This window comes from Marmota monax, unplaced genomic scaffold (assembly GCF_021218885.2).
Source record: "Marmota monax isolate L192 unplaced genomic scaffold, Marmota_monax_Labrador192_F-V1.1 WCK01_AAM20220418_F8-fsc00072, whole genome shotgun sequence".
Classification (NCBI taxonomy): domain Eukaryota; kingdom Metazoa; phylum Chordata; class Mammalia; order Rodentia; family Sciuridae; genus Marmota; species Marmota monax.
This window is the reverse complement of record NW_026692356.1, coordinates 786572-806573: the sequence shown is the minus strand read 5'-3', so window position 1 is coordinate 806573 and position 20002 is coordinate 786572. Positions and strand designations below refer to the sequence as shown.

The following is a 20002-nucleotide window of genomic DNA, read 5'->3' as shown; positions in this document are numbered from 1 at the left end:
GGTTCTGGGAATCGAACGCAGTGATTCACACGTATGAGGCAAGCATTCTACGTCTGAGCTACAACTCCAGCCCCAAAAGTAATGAGAAATATTAATGAGAAATATTTCTAGAAATTTCAGTAGCTAATATAATTGTTAATAGCATAGTCATTGGAGTCAAAAGAGCCTAGGTTTGAGTCCCATCTCTTTTTTAACTCTGTGACCTCACTGTGTGTTTAAATGATATGGTACATACAAAACACTTAGAACAGGAATTGACATATACTAATTGTCCAGTAAATTTTAGCTATTAATACTATTATTTTGAACAGATAATCTTGCAAATAGGTCTCAGTCTTGTACATTTTTCATGAAAAATAAACATTGAAACCCCCCCCCCCTCATTTTTGTTGCAATGGTAATTGAACCAAGACCTTATGCATTTTGAGGTAAACATACACCCACTCAGCTACGTCCCCAGCCCCAAAAGACTTTTTTTTTTTTAATTAATATTGTATAGCTTTTAGAAAGCATGTAATTAATATAACAATGTCTTTATTATGTCACTTAGCTGGCAGCATTACTGGTCTTAGAACAGAGCTTATAACCAGAAGAAGAAGAAAACAACATTTGAGCAGCCAAAGTAAAGGTCAAAAATTATGTAATAAATTATCAGTCCTTAATCAAATGTCTTGTTTTTCTTTCTACAGTACATGGTAACTTCCATATGGTAGAGGCTCAGCAAGGGTTTGAATAAATATTTTTTTTAACTAGTTTTTTAAAGGTTGTTTCTAATTTTTCAACTAGATATAGGTAACAGGGCATGAAAGTAGCAACCAAGTTGATAAACTTTCAGACTGAGTACAAGAATTTAAATGTGTAGCAAATTAGAACCAATTCATTTATGTAAATAGTTTTGGGTCGTATAGTAGCTTCTAAAGGCACCACGTTTAAGTACAAGGTAGTACAGTAAGTAATGACCAGTCAGCCTTCTGTCCCAGACTCAGCTTCATTTGTTCTACTGCTGACTTGATGGCTCCTCTTGAATATCTTCATTAGATATCTCATAATCAACATGTCAAAAACTAACTCCTAATATCCTCAGTTGGCTTTATCTACAGCTTTCTCTTCTCTATTTGTGATTCTACCTTCTGACAAAAGACACTTTTAGTGAGATTATAATTGGGAGGTTAGTTTGGATTAAATTGAGGCTTGCTATGATTTAAAAAGGGTTTATAAATGTGTATTCATAAATGTATTTTTTTTTGTAGGATGAAGAAAATGGAAACAGAGGAGGTATGCTGTAAAATTATTAATTTTTCTCTGAATGTTTTTCTACCCAGGTTGTTCTGTTTTTAAGTAATATTAACTGAGATAATATGTGTTTGGAAGTTCAAACATGTAAGAGTTTTCATATGTAAGATCATAGAAATTAAATATTTTTTACTGTAGTCTTCAAAGTTTTATGAATTCTATTGTTACAGCTTGATAATTATTTTATTATTGATAACATGGTTCTCAGGAATGTATCTGATGTTTTTATTTTAATTAATAACTTTTCTCAATTTAGTGATCCTTTTGGGAAAGAATGTTTTGTGTTTTGTCACATAGGTTTATTGACTCAGATATTGAAGAGAAGAAGATTTGGAATCTTCTTTTAGTTAATCTTATTTAAAAATTATTTAAGGAGCTTAAAAAGAGAATTATGCTGAGGTTAAGATTATTTCTTAATAACATTTATTTTTTTAATTTTATATTTTAGATCAACTTTTAATTAGTTAAAGCTTATATACAACAACAAATGAACCCATTAAAAACTATTCATTTGCATAAAATTTTAAGACTTAAGTTGCAAAAATAGTATAACATTTCCAGATAGCTTTCATTTAGCTTTCCCTGTGTTAAAAACTTACATAACACATGATATAGTTAACAAAAGTAAGAAATTAGCATAGGTATGATATTATTGCTTTAACTTACAAACTTTATTTGAATTTTATCAGTTTTTCCACTAGTGTCTTTCTGTTCCAGAATCTTACACTGCATTCAGTTGACATACCCCCTTAGTCTCCTCCAGTCTGTGACCATTCCTTGTGTTTTTTTCTATTTTCTTTTTTTTTAATTTTTAAAACTTTGTGACCTTGACTTTTGAAAAGTATTGGTCAGTTGTTATTTTATACAATATCCTTGAATTTGGATTTATTGAATATTTTCTCGTTGTTAGTTCAAGTTCATGTATTTCTAGCAAGAATACTACGTTTGTACCTATTTTAAGTATACAGTTTGGTGAGTTTTAATAAATGTTTTATGAAACCACTGTCCCAATTGAGATATGATATAAAAAATGACCTTTCCATCATTCCGTAAATCTCCTTGTATTCCTTTGTTACTCTCTGACCTTAACCAATCACTAATTTGCTTTCTGTTACTATAGATTAATTTTGCCTTTTTCAGAGTTTCTCAAAAATGGGTCAGTACAATTTATTCTCGTTGTGTCTTTTGCAACATGCATATTTTTGAAGTTCACGATATTGTATGTTTGAGTATTAACAGTATTACTTTTTTTGTTGTTGGTGGTTAATTTTCTTCTTTATGAATTTACCACAAATTGTTTATCCATCAGTGTACTTTTATAATATCCATATCGTACAAATCTGAATTGAGGTCTTGGAAAGATTATAAGGGTTAAAATGAAGAGGAAAATGGTTTCTTTCAGCACTATCAAAAGTAATCTGAGGATGTAAAACCAGGTAGGATACTTCATAGTTGTCATTTGTGCAGGATGGGCCACTCCTCTGTCACCATCTATCATGCACTAGGATTTAGTTTGAATTCCAAATACTGTTCAGCATGGGTTATAAATAGGCTTTTATTAGGAAAAGGAAAACTTTCTGCAAACCAGCTTCAGTAAGAGCACAGAGAATGTGTGTCTGTCTTCCCAGCATCCTCCAGGTTGATAGTCTGATGCCAGGGCAACCACTGGACATTCAACATCTAGAATTTTGTGCCTATCATGGGGTAAATACATATCTAATAAATATATAAAGACATGAAACTATGTTTATCATTATGTATCTGACATAGCTTACTTAAGTGATTCAATTTAGTTAATTATTTGTTTTGACAGGAGGATAAACATTTGCTAAAGAAAACTGAAGGATCTTTGTCTAGCAAAAAGATTTAGAGAGGAATGATAATGTGGCAGCAAAGGGTATGATGTGCTGGGGAAGATTATAATTTACCTATTTGTTAATTTATCCCTAATCTCATTCAAAAAAAAGTTTTGTGCCAATATGCAAAAATACATGCATTATATAATAAAATAAATAAGGTTAAAAATAGATTTAGGGTTGAAGAATGAATTGGCATTCAGGAGATTTATTACTCATAAATTCATGCACCTTTATCAAAGATAGACTGTGAATTTGTTTTTGAGCTCTCCAGTGGTCAAAGAAAAAGTGAGAGTATAATTAGTTAAGGATACTCAGTTATCCATAAGAAAGCATGCTGTTTACATCAAGATCTGAGATAGTTGTCTCCTGTAGATATTCATAATGGAAAACAGTAATACAGTAGATAATATCTTTACCAGCATTCCTTCATATGTCTATCTTTAAAGTGATTCTTCAATGTAAGCTGACTTCAAAGCCCTGATTCAATTTAGTTTAAAGTGCTTCTCAGCTGGGGAGAGTATTGCTCACCAGGGTATATATGGAAATGTATGTCTATGTCTAGACATCTTTGGTTGTCATAATTGAAGAAGAGTGGGATTGTGCTACTGGCATCTAATAGATAGAGACCAGAGATACTGTTGAACATTCTTCACTGTTAAGTAAGAAATTTATGAAGCCTAGAATGTCTTTATTTCTTTTCTTAGAAGAATAATATGAAAAGGTTGGAGGGTATGTAAGAAAATTGGGTTATAAAATACTTCTAATATATTGGAAAGGAGAACTGCTTGATTTGGGTGAGGGGAGAAAAAAAGGAACTGTGGCATAAATTAGCATAAGATCAAGGACTTACCCAGTACCTGACATTATAATACATGTTATTATCCTACTTCAAATTAGCTATTCTAACTCTTCTTTTAACTCTACCATTTTATTTCTGTTGACCTATGTTTAAAATCCTCCATCATTTAATTTTGTTTTAAAAATAATTATCATTTAAAAAATGGTCTGACTTACGTACAGTCAAGATTAGTAGATAATGTAGAATATACTTAGTATATTATGAGAGTAAATCTATGAATCCTTCACTGAGAAAGTTAAAATCAAGGAAACTTATTCAATATTTCTGAATACTTTTAAAGACAGTTCACATAAAAGCCAGGGAGATCTCAAGTATAGAGGCCCTAAGTACTTTTTAGAAGTAACCATCACTTCTCATTCAGTTCTGACTGCCTGGAAAATTTCTTGAGTTAAAGAGTTAGTTATTTGTGATAGGCCTACCTGGTTGTGTCTCACTCCTTCAGATGTAGGTTTGCTTTTGTTATCCTAAGTGGGGCCCCAGCCTAATCCACAAGATCTATTTAACTTAACATAATAATCATATATCATTTCAACTAAACTGATCAACCATTGGACCATAGTCTATGTGTGGAAAAAAAATTCTTCTGATTTCCACGTAATTATTTATAGATTAGTTTTTTAGAATATAGCCTATTTAGAGGCAGACTCAAAATTTATTATTTTTATTCAGTGGAATTTAACCATTTTTGTTTTATAATCTCATTTCCTTTAAAACGTATTTCTAAGCCTATGGAGATTTTGAAATCCTCTCATTTAGAGTTTTGTTTTAATGTAATAGAATCCTATCCTCCAGTGTAGTCAAAGCCTAGAAACACTGGAGAGAATATAGTTGCAGAATTTTGTTCACACTCCTAAGAGATCTTGTTATAATGCCAAAATTCTGTTTAAAAAGTTTAAAGGTTTTGTTTTGGCAATTTAACAAAATCTCTTGTACCACTTAAATTTCTAATTATTTTACTTACCCAGTTTTCCCATTGTATTGTTTCTTATATTTTATATGTGTGTATTTTTTTATGTTTTTAAAATAATTTTTCTTTCGTTGGTTAGTTTCCTGTAACTATGATGAAATAATATTTACAGGAAAAGGTGATTTTAGGAAGAAAAATATTTTTCAGTTTTGATAATAGTTACTAATGGCTAATTGATATCTTGTTAACATCCTGTTGTCCTTTAAAATCTTTAGAGAAAATATTCATATGTAATCAAAATAAGAATAAGGTCATTAATTACTTTCTACTTATTCCATGAGTAAACATTCTATCCTGGTTTCCACTGCTCTTATATTTGTGCAACATTTTGTTAAGGAACTTAAATAACTTTTGATGTTAAAATTTATATTCATTCTAATTGTGATGGTGCATGCCTGTTATCCCAGAGGCATGCAGAAGCTGAGGCAACAGAATTGAATCTTCACAGGTTCAAGGCCAGCCTCAATAACTTAGCAAGACTCTCAGCAACTTAGCAACACCCTGTCTCAAAATAAAAAGGATTGGGAATGTAGCCCAGTGGTAAAGTGTACATGGGTTCAGTCCCTAGTACCAAAAAAAGAAAAAAATATGTAGGGGGAAAAAACCAAGTGGGTATTATATAAATTTTCTTATTAGTAAAAATTTGTATTGTGTTTGCAGTTGATTCTGAATGTATAGTTGGGTAGTCTGTATGGAAGTATTTGAATAGTGACAAGAAATAGAAATTTCTTCATGTAACCTAAGGACAGTTGTGTTAATTCTACAAAACAACTGAGTATCTCTGTATTTAAAGACAGGAGCTATGGTCGTGGGTCCAGGGTCCTGGAAATTGGGACTTGGAAAGCAACTAAATGCTAAGTAACAATAATAATATCTTAAAATTTGAGTTTCCAAAGCCTAACTCTGACATTTTAAGGATGATTTAAAGGATGTTCATAGTGAGTATCATGAACTGACCTCTGTATGAGATACAACCCTCACTATACCTTATTTCTAACTTCTCTCTCATAATACTTCCAAATCCCTGAGAGAGAAGTCTAATTGGCCCTGTTGGTATTTAATATCAGTAATATTACAATCCACACTGTTCACAGATCAATGTTCTTTGGTTTGCTTATGAGAAAAATTTGTAACATTGAGTAAATGTAGTACATGTTATGCCACTGATTTCAATTAATATATTGAAAACCTGTTCTTTCATAATACTATAGCATTAAAATATGGACCTGAGAATGTTGTTGGAGGAAGGTTTGCTATGGGTAGGTCAATGGTGTAAGGTTTGGTGGTGAGATGTCAGAAGCATGTTTTCATTGCTTTTAGTGTAGCAGTACTAAGCAGCTCCATGGATCTCTTTTCTGATGTCTTTGGGGTGGCTGAATCCCTCAGGATACATATTTTAATCTGTGTTGTCAGTTTATTTGAATTTCTCTGGTAGTTAGGTAAATATACTAACTGGTTATATAATTTTATTTAATGCTGCTCAGTAGAACAACTGCAGGTATCTTACTAGGCTTTGAAGGTATTTTAAGAAGTAAGAAGTAAAAAGGATGTTGATGACGATGACAGTGGCAATGTTTTGTGTTACGACATGTCACGTGCTATTCTCAGATTGCAGGAATGAAGTCATTCACTATTCACAACAGCTTTCTGGAGTGGATCTGATTATCACCTTTGCTTTTTAGACGATGAAACTGAGGCATAAAATATTTAACTATCAAGAGGTGGTGTTGGACTAAACCTCAGGCAGTCTGGTTCTGGGTTTTCTTCTATAAATTCCTACTGTGGCCCCTCAGAAAGATCTTTATTCTTACATAATTCATTCTTGGAAATGTATAAGAAAGAGAGTTATTTTCTCTTTAGAGGTAAACAGTATTAAAAGAGCTATAGTCCCAATTTTGGCTAACATAGTACTAGAATTTCATAATTTTCTTTAATTTTTATCCTTTATCTTCACAGTTTGACATGTTTAATTGGCTTAAGTTTTTTGAGCCTTTAGTTAAGAATACAGGATTGGGCTGGGGATGTGGCTCAAGGGGTAGCACGCTCGCCTTAGGATTGGGTGGTGGTGAAGTCAAAGATGGAAAGACAGTTGCTTGTGATTACAGCATTGTAATAATTTTCTCTGGAGATCTAAACCTAGTATAACAGAAATATCAGGGCTGTGGATCTAGAAATTATGCATGACTTGTGAAATTCCTAAAATTTTGAGAAACAACAGTGCTGCATAAACTTCAGATACTCCAGAAGGCAGATCTCAGGACTGTTGTGTTCATTTAGGAGAATTAGTGCCTGGCTCAAAGAGCTCAGTAAATATTTGTTAATGAATAACATGCTTCTGTAGTCTTGCTTCCTTTGTACTGCCAGAAAATTTCGACTCATGTCTGACACCTAGTGGCATTACAGTTAAACTACTATTAAATGGCAACATGTCCCCTTATCAGGGAAATATTACAGGTCATTTGTAGTACAATAGCTTTGTTTCTGAAACAAATCTCTGAAATGCTTTTGGACTTTTTTTTATTGGCATTTTACAAGGTGATAATTTAAATCAGGTAATATTTGAGTATGTACTATGTGCCAAGCACTGTTGATGCTAGAAATTTTTATGTAGCATTCTCGTGCTCATATAAACTCAGTGAATTTGAATACAGAGAGTTCTTTCACTGGGAATTGGCAGCTTGTTCAAAAACTTAATTGAGGGCTTTGTTGTGATTTTTACATGTGAAATAATCACTTTGGATGCTGTCATTTCTGTCAGGACACTGCCTTCATTAATGTTGAGTAAGCATTTAGGAAGATGAAAGTAGAAAGATTGGGTGTGTTGTCAGCTTATATTAGAAACCTACATTGTGCAGAATACTACATACTATAGAGAATCACTGAAACATTTGTTGTTTTTCCTTTAAGAAAAAACTAAATTTTTATATCTTAGTGAATCATACTCTGAAGTATTTGTAAATGAGTTGACATATAATCTGGGATTTGTTTTCAAATGTTTTAGAAAAAAAGTGGATAGGTTTTAATGAAACAAAACTGACAGTTTTTTAAAAAAATCATTAAAATGGATTCATGACTTTATTCTATTGTCTTCTCTATTTTTGTGTATGCTGAACATTTTCCACAATAAAAAATTTTTTAAAAATTACATAGGTGTAGGTTGAAATAACATTTAACACCAGAACTTTTTGTTTTTAATTGTAACTTAGTACCCATTGATCAACCTTTCCTCATCCTTTCCTCTCCCCTTATTCCCCAGCCTCTAGTAGTCACCATTCTAGGTCATGCAGTACTTGTCTTTTTATGTCTGGTTTATTTCACTTAACATAATGATCTCCAATTCTGTCCATGTTGTTTCAGATAAGATTTCATTCTTTGGCCTAACAGTATTTCCTTGTGTATATGTACCACATACTCTTTATTTCTTCATCAGTTGATGGATATTTTGGTTGTTTCCACTTCTTGGCTATTGTGAATAGTGTCATGGTGAACATGAGATTGCAGATTTCTCTTTAATTGATTTCATTTCCTTTGGCTATATACATACTAGTGGTATTGCTGGATTATGTGTTGGTTCTATTTTAATTTTTCAAAGAATCTCCATATGATTTTTCACATGGCTGTATCAATTTGCATTTCCATCAACAGAGCATAAGGGTTCCCTTTTTTCCAGGTTTATGCCAGCACTTGGGCTTTAGTCTTTTTTAGAGTAGTCAATTACTGGGGTAAAATGATAGTTCATTGTGTTTTTGATTTGCATTTCTCTGATAATTAGTGAAATTGAACATTTTTTCCTATATCAATTTGATATCTGCATGTCTTCTTTTGAGATATGTCTGTTAAGGTTTATTGCCTATTTTTTTTTTTTTTTGCTATTGAGTTTTTTGAGTTCTTCATATGTTCTAGATATCAATCCCTTGTCTAAGTATAGTTTGTAAATGTTTTCCCTTATTCTGAATTGTCTCTTCAATCTGATAATTATTTCCTTTGCTGTGCAGAAGCTTTTTAGTTTGATGTTCTTTCTCCAATGCATGCTCTTAGTGACTTTGTTGAAAATCAATTGGCCATAGATGCAGCAATTTACTTCTAGGCTCTCTGTTCTGTTCCATTGATTTGTATGTTTGTTTTTATGCCAGTACCATGCTGCTTTGCTTTGTGTACTGTATTTTAAATTCAGGTAGTATAATGCTTCCTACTTTGGTTTTCTGTTTTTCCTCAACATAGTTTTGTCTATTTGGAGTTTTTTGTAGTTCCATAAAAATTTTAGGATTGTTTTTCCTAGTTATATGAAGAATGTCATTTTATTTTAACAGGATTGCATTGAATCTGTAGATTGCTTTGGATAGTATGGACAACTTTAACAGTATTTATCCCTCCAATTCATGCACATGGGATATATTTCCATTTTTGTGTGTCCTCCTCAGTTTCTTTCATTAATATTTATATATTCATTATAGCTCTGTCACCTCATTGGTTACTTTTATTCCTAAGTATTTTTTTGTAGCTGCTGTAAGTGGGATTGCCTTTTTTAATTTCTACTTTAGATAATTTAGTATTGGTTTATAGTAATGCTACTAATTTTTGTATGTGATTTTGTATCTTGCAACTTTGTTGAATGTATTCAAATACATAATAATGGGTCTCATTATGCCATATTTGTACATACACATAATTTGCTCAGTTTCCTTCCCCAGGACCTTCTCTTCATGATTCAATTTTGATAAGGTTTATGTGTCCAGGATATTTATCATCCATTTCTCCTGGTTATCAAATTTGTTGGTATATAGTTGTTCATGATCTCTAATGATTCTTTTTACAAATTTCTGTGGTGTCATTTGTAATGTCTTCCTTTTCGTCTTTTATTTTTTGTTTTTCTTAGTCTAGCTAAGAGTTTGTCTATTTTATCTTTTCTGCTGAACTTTTGTGTTGTGTTTTAGTCCCTTTTTCATTTGTTTCTACTCTGATCTTTATTATTTTTTTTTCTTCTATTAATTTTGAATTTGGTTCTTTTCTCGTTTCTTAACATGCAGTGATAGGATGTTTAAGATGTTTTACTTTTTTTGAGGTAGATGTTGATTGTTGTAAATTTCCTTTAGTACTGCTTTTATTCTATTTTGATTATTTTGTGTCTGAAGCATGTTTTCAAAAACAAAATAATAGTTATGAAATAGTTCAGGCAAACTATAGGGAAAAAATTTAACTTTTGAATGCTTGATGCCTTTCTTTATCGTCTTAACATTTTAATACAAATTGAACATCCCCACATCCAAAATCCAAATTCTGAAATGCTCCAAAATCAGATCACAGGCTCAAAAAGTTTCAGATTTTGGATTTTAAGATTAGGAGTGCTCAACTGATTGTTTGTGCAAATATTTTAAAATATGAAAAACTTTGAAATCCAAAACATTTTAGGCTTTTAGTACCTAGCACTTTAGATAAGGCATACTCAGTTTGTATCTCCTCAATATCCCCTTTCTCCTCCATTCCTTCCTATTTCTTTCTCCCTCCCCTACATAAATGTATCCCTTAGGCCTTTTACACTATTCCTTCCCTATTATCTTCCCCCAGAAGTAACCACTCGCATGAATTTGGTGTTTATTACTTCTTCTGTTTGCTTTTTGCCTTAACAGTTTGTAATTTCTAATGATAGCTCAACAAAATATTCTACACGATAATCTGTTCTCCATCAAAGAAAAATGAAGTTTTTTTTTTTTTTAAATCATTTAGACTTAACTTGGATATTTATTTCAGTCTACATTGAGATTTTAGCCTTTTTTTTTTTTTTTTACTTTTTGATTTTTTGCAGTGCTTGGGATATAACCCAGGGCCTTGGACATGCTAGGCAAGGGCTTTATCATAGAGTTACCCACACCCAGCCCCTTATTGTTATTGAAGATTTCATCTGAAAAATATATATTAATTTCAACAAGCTATTTAATTAGGTTTTTAAAAATAATTGGTGCCTGGTGCTTTGATATTCCATTATGTCATGTACATTTTTGGCTTTTAACCTTTATGGAGGGGCATTTTTTCACAGGCTTATCTGACGTTCATAAAATTCTTTCTCATTTCAGTAGCCTCTTTTTATGTATAGAGCTGTTTAAAAAAATATAGGGAGAGACTATTTTTTAAACAACAAAGAAATCAATGAAAAGAATACTTTAAAAAATAACTGTCATTATATAAGCAGAGGGGATTTGGTTCCATTAGAAAAAATTCTTTGGTAGTATGTTTGAGAACTCAGAAGAAGGAAAAAAGCTTAACCTTGATGACATTCGTTATTTTTCATTGCTTTGCTTTTGGTTAAGATGTAGAATGATTTTCTTGTATAAAGCACCCACCCTAGTTTGTCCCGTAAACTAGAATGATCTCTGTCTTTATGGATTTTCCTTTCAGGGTTTGTAACAGTTATACTTCAAATTTTGTTGCTTTGTAATCTGTTTGCTTTATATACTTAAAACTTCAAATTTGCAAATATTTTAAATGTTACAAGTGTTTTTTGACTTTAGCCTTCTCTAAAAAAGGGAGGTAATTAAAGATTTAAATCATTCTCTTTTTTTCATTTTTTAAAAATTTATATACGGCAACAGAATGCATTACAATTCTTACTACGTATATGGAGCTCAATTTTTCATATCTCTAGTTGTATATATAGTATATTCATACCAATTTGAGTCTTCATACCTGTACTTTGGATAATAATGATCATCACATTCTGCCATCATTAATAACCCCATTTCCCCTCCCTTCCCCTCCAACCCCTCTGCCCTATCTAGAGCACGTCTATTCCTCCCATGCTCCCTCTCCCTATCCCACTATGAATCAGCTTCCTTATATCAAAGAAAATATTTGGCATTTGTTTTTTTGGGATTGGCTAACTTCACTTAGCATTATCTTCTCTAATGCCATCCATTTACCTGCAGATGCCATGATTTTATTCTCTTTTATTTCTGAGTAAAATTCCATTGTGAATACATGCCATTCACCTATTGAAGGGCATCTAGGTTGGTTCCACAGTTTAGCTATTGTGAATTGTGCTGCTATAAACATTGATGTGGCTATGTCCCTCTATTATGCTGTTTTTAAGTTCTTTGGGTATAGACCGAGGAGAGGGACAGCTGGGTCAAATGGTAGTTTCATTTCCAATTTTCCAAGAAATCTCTATACTGCTTTCCATATTGGCTGCACCAATTTGCATTCCTACCAGCAGTGTATGAGTGTACCTTTTCCCCGTATCCTCACCAACACTTATTGTTGTTTGTATGCGTAAGAGCTGCCATTTGACTGGAATGAGATGAAATCATAAAGTGGTTTTGATTTGCATTTCTCTAATTGTTAGTGATGATGAACATTTTTTCAGGTATTTATTGATTGATTGTACATCATCTTCTGAGAAGTGTCTCTTCAGTTCCTTGGCCCATTTATTGATTGGGTTATTTTTTTTATTATTATTTTTTTTGGTGTTTAGCTTTTTGAGTTTTTTATATACCCTGGTGATTAGTGCTCTATCTGATGTATGAGGGGTAAAAATCTCCCAAGATGTAGGCTCTCTAATCACCTCACAATTTCTGTTGCTGAGAAGAAACTTTTTAGTTTGAGTCCATCCCATTTATTGATTCTTGATTTTAATTCTTGTGCCACAGGAGTCTTATTAAGGAAGTTGGGGCCTCATCCCACATGATGGATTAGGGCCTACTTTTTCTTCTATTAGATGCAGGGTCTCTGGTTGTATTCCTAAGTCCTTGATCCATTTTGAGTTGAGTTTTGTGCATGGTGAGAGATAGGGGTTTAATTTCATTTTGTTGCATATGGATTTCCAGTTTTCCCAGCACCATTTGTTGAAGATGCTATCTTTTCTCCAATGCATATTCTTAGCACCTTTGTCTAATATAAGATAATTGTAGTTTTGTGGGTTAGTCTGTGTGTCCTCTATTCTGTACCATTGGTCTACCAGTCTGTTTTGGTGCCAATACCATGCTGGTTTTGTTACTGTTGCTCTATAGTATAGTTTAAGTTCTGGTATAGTGATTCCACCTGTTTCACTCTTCCTGCTAAGGATTGCTTTAGCTATTCTGGGTCTCTTATTTTTCCAGATGGATTTCATGATTGCTTTGTCTGTTTCTATGAGGAATGCCATTGGGATTTTGATCAGAATTGCATTAAATCTGTATACTGCATTTGGAAGTATGGTCATTTTGATAAAATTAATTCTGCCTATCCAAGAGCAAGGTAGATCTTTCCATCTTCTAAGATCTTCTTTGATTTCTTTCTTTGGGGTTCTGTAATTTTTATTATATAGATCTTTCACCTCTTTCATTAAATTGATTCCCAAGTATTTTATTATTTGTTTGTTTGTTTGTTTATTTGTTTGCTATTGAGAATGGGGTAGTTTCCCTTTCTGAGGATTTGTCACTGATATACCAAAATGTCTTTGATTTATGGGTGTTGATTTTATGTCCTGCTACTTTGCTTCACATTTACTAGTTCTAGGAGTTTTCTGGTAGAACTTTTTGAGTCTTTTGGGTATAGAATCATATCATCAACAAATAGTGCCAATTTGAATTTTTCTTTTCCTATGTGAATTCTTTTAATTTCTTTCATCTGTCTAATTGCTCTGGCCAGTGTTTCAATAACTATGTTAAATAGAAGTGGTGAAAGAGGGCAGCCCTGTCTTGTTCCAGTTTTTAGAGGGAATGCCTTCAATTTTTCTCCATTTAGAATGATGTTGGCCTGGGGCTTAGCATAGATAGCCTTTACGATGTTGAGATATATTTCTGTTATCCCAAGTTTTTCTAGTATTTTGAACATAAAAGGGTGCTATAATTTGTCAAATGCTTTTTCTGCATCTATTGAGATGATCATATGATTCTTATCTTTAAGTCTATTGATGTGATGAATTACATTTATTGATTTCTGTATGTTGAACCAAGCTTGCATCCCTGGGATGAATTTCACTTGATCATGGTGCACGATCTTTTTGATATGTTTTTGTATTCAATTTGCCAGAATTTTATTGAGAATTTCTGCATCTATGTTTATTAGAGATATTGGTCTGAAATTTTCTTTCTGTGATGTGTCTTTGCCTGGTTTTGGGATCAGGGTGATATTGAACTCATAGAATGAGTTTGGAAGTGTTGCCTCTTTATTTCCTGAAATAAATTGGAGAGTATTGGTATTAGTTCTTCCTTAAAGGTCTTGTGGAACTCAGCTGTGTATCCATCCGGTCCTGGGCTTGTCTTGGTTGGTAAGCTTCTGATGACGTCTTCTGTTTCATCACTTGATATTGGTCTGTTTAAATTGTCTGTATCCTCCTAATTCAATCTGGACAAATTATAAGACTTAAGAAATTTGTTGATGCCTTCTATTTTATTGGAGTATAAGTTTTCAAAATAATTTCTAATTATCTTCTGTATTTCTGTAGTGTCTGTTGTGATAAAACCTTTTTCATCGCATATGCTGGTAATTTGAGTTTTGTCTCTCCTTCTCTTCATTAGCATAGCTAAGGATCTGTCTATTTTATTTATTTATTCAAAGAACCAACTTTTTGTTTTGTCAGTTTTTTCAATTGTATCTTTTATTTTGATTTCATTAATTTCAGCTCTAATTTTAATTATTTCTTGCTGTTGATTTTTTTCTTTTTTTTTTAGGGCTTTGAGATGTAGTGTGAGGTCATTTATTTGTTGACTTTTTATTATTTTAAGGAATGAACTCTATGCAATGAATTTTCCTCTTAGTACTGCTTTCATGGGTCCCAGAGATTCAGATATGTTTTGTCTATTTTCTCATTTATCTCTAAGATTTTTTTAATCTCCTCCTTGATGTCTTCTGTAATTCATTGTTCATTCAGTAGCATAGTGTTTAGTCTTCAGGTGTTGAAGAAATTTTTCTTCTTTATTTTGTCATTGATTTCCAATTTTATTCCATTATGATCTGATAAAATGCATGGTAGTATCTCTACTTTTTTATATTTGCTAAAAGTTGCTTTGTGGCATATTATATGGTCTATTTTAGAGAAGAATCCATGTTTTGCTGAGAAGAAAGTGTATCTGCTTGACACAGGTTGAAATATTCTATGTATGTCAGTTAAGTCTGTTATTAATTGTATATTGAGTTCTACAGTTTCTTTATTCAACTTTTGTTTCGAAGATCTATCCAGAGGTGAGAGAGGTATGTTAAAGTCATCCAATATTATTTTGTTGTGTTCTGTTTGACTCTTGAGCTTTAGAAGAATTTGTTTGATGAACATAGCTGCACCATTGTTTGGGGAATATATATTTATGATTGTTATGTCTTGTTGGTATATGGTTCCCTTGAGCAGTATGTAGTGTCCATCTTTATCCCTTTTGATTAAATTTGGCTTGAAGTTTACTTTATTTGATATGAGGATGGAAACCCCTGCTTGCTTCCGCAGTCCATGTGAGTGGTATGATTTTTCCCAATCCTTCACCTTCAGTCTGTGGATGTCTTTTCCTATCAGATGAGTCTCCTATGGGCAGCAAATGGTTGAGTCTCTTTCTCTTTTTTTTAATCCAGTCTGCTAACCTGTGTCTTTTGATTGGTCAGTTTAAGCCATTAACATTCAGGGTTATTATTGAGACGTGGTTTGTATTTCCAGCCAAATTTTTAAATTTTTGTTATTTAACTTGAATTGATTGTCTTCTTTGATTTAGTTTTTCTTTTAGGATACTACCTCCCTTTGCTGATTTTCATTGTTGTTTTTCGTTTCCTTTTCATAGAATATTTTGCCAAGGATGTTTTGTACTGCTGGTTTTCTAGCTATAAGTTCTTTTAACTTTTGTTTATCATGGAAGGTTTTTATTTCATCTTCAAATCTGAAGCTTAATTTTGCTGGATACAAGATTCTTGGTTGGCACCCATTTTCTTTCAGAGCTTGATATATGTTGTTCCAGGACCTTCTAGCTTTCAGGGTCTGTGTTGAAAAATCTGCTGTTATCCTAATTGGTTTTCCTCTACATGTAATCTGATTCCTTTCTCTCATGACTTTTAAAATTCTCTTCTTTTTCTGTATGTTGGGCATTTTTATTATAATGTGCCTTGGCGTGGATCTGTTGTGATTTTGTACATTTGGCATCCTGTAGGCTTATTGAATTTGGATTTCCAATTCATTCTTCATGTTTAGAAAGTTTTCTGATATTATTTCATTGAATAAATTATTCATTCCTTTGGTTTGGACCTCTATGCCTTCCTCTATCCCAATAACTCTTAAATTTGTTCTCTTTATGCTATCCCATATTTCTTGAATGTTCTGCTCATGGTTTCTTATCATTATCGCTGTGTGGTCTATGTTGTTTTCAAGATTATATATTTTATCTTCATTGTCTGATGTCCTATCTTGTAAGTGGTGTATTCTGTTGGTGATGCTTTCATTTGAGCTTTTAATTTGGTTTATTGTTTCTTTCATTTCAAGGATTTCTGTTTTTTTTTTTTTTTTAAGAACCTCTATTTCCCTGTTGAGGTGATCTTTTGCTTCTTGGATTTGTTTATGTAGCTCTTTGTCGAAGTGACCTTTCACTGCTTGTATTTGCTCTTGTATCTTCCTTGAGTTCACAGAACATTTTAACCATGTATACCCTGAACTCCTCTCTGTAATTTTTTATGCTGTGGCTGCCAATGATTCTGATGATGTGGTGTCTTGATTTATTGGTGGTACTTTCTTCCCTTGTCTTTTCATGTTGCTCATGTGTCTTCCTTTCCAGCTCTGTGGGTCTGGGGTGTTATTACTCTATAGGTTTGTAGTGCTCTTGTAGGGTTCCAAGATTCCTCCTTTGTGGGGAAGGAAAATATTAACTGATCCCAATATCCACAAGATATTACCTATGAACAATTTGTTGTTTATAGTTTAGTCTCAATGTACAAAAATGTTGGATTCAATTATTATCTAAAATATAATCAGTAGTTTCGTAAAGGTTTACAGTTTCTGACAGTGGACAATGAACTGGGGGTGGGGAGTAGGACAATATGCTGAGGGGGAAAGATGTGAGAGTATAGAGTTAGTATATCTTAAGGAAATGTGAAAGAGAAATCTAATGAAGAGGGTAGCAAGAGAATAGACAGGAAGTAATTTAGGGTGGGTAGCAAGAGAATAGACAGGAAGTAATTTAGGGTAGACAAGTACGTGGGAAGATGGTAGAGTACATAAAACAAACACACATATGTATTTAGAGAAATACAGGATGTTAAAATAGTAAAATTTGGTGGGGGAAAGAAAAATGAAAAAAAGAAAAAAGAGGGGAAAAAAGGGCATAAACAACACCTCTATATTATATTATTCATGTGACTCAGTTCTCAAAATCCTATTTCATGCAAAGTTCTTTGTTTCACATATGTTGGGTATGTGAGGGCCGGAGGATAGAGGGGTAGAAGAGAAAGAGAAAAAAAAAATACTCAAAAGAAGAAACCAGGGTTGTTGCTAGTTTTAGAGATCCGTTTCATTTCTGTTTCTCTTCTCATCCAATAGGTGGGGCTGTCTGTTTTAAGCTGGTGGCTCTGCCCTCAGGGTGGTGTAGGGAACCAGGGTGGGAGGACTGATCCCAGTGTAGGGCATCTGGAAGCGAGGAGTGCCACCCGCCAGTCTCTGCAGGGAGATTGCACCACACGGGTAGCCTTTGGTTTTAGACACCAGTCTCTTTGAAGACAGATAAGTGGTTTATGTCAGAGATACCTCATTATTTATTAATTTATTTATTTGTTTATTTTTGGTGTAGTCTTTTACCTTTCTACCTTTTTTTCTTTTTTTCCTTTTTCCATTGGCCTGTATTTCTCAACTTCCTTATGACAGTTGAATTTTATGGATATTCTTTCAGCCAGTATGTTTTGATTACTTGCACTACAATGTGCTTTATGTCATCTTTTGAAGGCTTACAATTAGACTAGCATAATAAGTTTTATTAAATAACTACTTATACTATGTATTACATAAACACTTAATGGATTACCTCTTTGAATCCTTACAACATTTTTGCCAGGCATGAGTAATGGTCATCATTTCCATTTTTCAGATGAGTGAATTGGGGCACATATAAATAATTTGTGTAAAATCAATAATTTGTGTAAAATCCAGGTAAAGAATGCCTAGTTAAATTTGAATTTAAGATTATTATGGGCTGGGGATGTGGCTCAATCGGTAGCGCGCTCGCCTGGCATGCGTGCGGCCCGGGTTCGATCCTCAGCACCACATACAAAGATGTTGTGTCCGCTGAAAACTAAAAAATAAATATTAAAAAATTCTCTCTCTCTCTCTCTCCCTCTCTCACTCTATCTTTTTTAAAAAAAAAAGAATTTAAGATTATTAACTAATTAGTTTAAATATGTATCCAGCAACTTCAAAATGTTATAGCCCTACATTGAAAAGAAATGGTAGAGTTGAGGTTTTAAACCATGTTAATCTGGTTATAGGGCCTAAGGTCTTAATTACTACTGCATCTACTACTACTAGACACTGAGAGTAATAACTCATCCGGACATTCAGTGTTTGGATGACAGCTCCTCCCTATATATTGTTAGTTTTTTACTCCTATTCCCCAACTGATCTTATTAATATAATGTAGAAGTATATGCATTCTTTCTGATTTCACATATAATATTCAACTTCAAATAAATTTATATGAGCTTTTTCATGTATTCTTATTGAATCTGGTCACTTTAGCCTTTTTTATCCTTTTGAGATCATTATCTCTTACTGCAAATACAGAAATATTTAATTACATGTTTATGCTAAAAAGACACATTTTTCTTTCTTTTGATAAGGTCAAGGGAATGGCACTTGAATAAAGTACTTAATAGATTTTGAAACATATCTCATATGTTTTTATAAAATTGAGAAACTATGAAGTATAGATGTGAAAAATCAAAAAGGCTTTTACTAAGAATGGAAGCTGTTGGGCTCTGCTAAATATTCATACAGAGAAGTAAAAAAGTAATTTTTCCTGTTTGGGTTTTCATAATTCAGGATCAGGCTTTTAGTTTTGCATGTCCCAGAAATATACTTGAAAAAACTAAAGACCCAGGAGCCAGGTGTGGTGTCACATACCTAATCCCAGTGACTTTAGAGGCTAAGGCAGGAGGATCACAAGTTTGAGGCCAGCTTAACTAAGCAAGACCCTGTCTCAAAATATATATTTAAAAAAGAGCTGGGGATGAGGCTCAGTGGTAAAACACCTCTTGATTCAATCCCCAGTATCAACCCCCACTCATCCCCCAAACAACTAAAGACCCAGGAGATTGAATGACACATTTTAAATTTGATATTTTTTATCAAGTTCCAGCAGAATTGAAATCCACCTATGTTAAAGAGGACACTATTAATGTTACTACGTCCTGTTTAACTCAAGACTTAAGTGAAAAGAAGTATATTTCTTAGTGAAACTGGTTTATATTTGAGGGATACTTGGGGACAATTTCCTCTTGTGTAGCGGAATTAGGTATCTTGGTAGAATTAATAAAATCCAGAAAAGAAAATGAACAAAAACCAAAAGTGCAACTCTCAGGAGATGTAATGGTGCTTACAATAGGATTGGCTTCTCTTTTAATCTATTCCATCTTCATATGTTTTCAGGCATAGTGTATTGAGAGATTTATCAATGGCAAAGTATCTCTGAATTTACAACGGCAGTCATTGCAAAATTAGTATTTCCTTTATAGACATTAGCACACCAAATTATTTTGGACCACCTCTGTTCTGTGTAAGTGAACTTTTCTATCAGAATTTCCAGAAGTCACCCCATTGCTACCCAGCCAATTTTTTATTATTTTGTAGACTTCATTACTAGTCACTTACATTTTGTATTTTTAAATATAAGTATGGTATAATCACCTTTGAGACACAGTGGACTAGAAGACAGCAGTTTTAAAAAAAAGTCTCATTTGTTATATAACTCTTTCCATCAAAGCAGTGTCTTGATATGGTAAATCTTATTGAATCCTCAAATCTCTAGCCAAGGAGATAGATGAATTTCCTCTAATGCCACCTGTTGTAAATGTTGGGTTGGCCACAGAAGGGCCTAGCCT

General features: G+C 32.9%; 1 protein-coding gene across 6 annotated transcripts in view; it reads left to right on the top strand.

The window, feature by feature from the left end:
• Positions 1-20002, top strand: part of Arhgap21 (Rho GTPase activating protein 21) — a 123603-nt gene that overhangs the window by 57262 nt on the left and 46339 nt on the right. For all 6 annotated transcript variants that reach the window (XM_058578601.1, XM_058578598.1, XM_046442253.2 and 3 more), the window contains exon 4: positions 1251-1275. In XM_058578601.1, coding sequence (XP_058434584.1) covers positions 1251-1275 — 25 coding nt within the window. The remainder of the gene's footprint in view (positions 1-1250; positions 1276-20002) is intronic.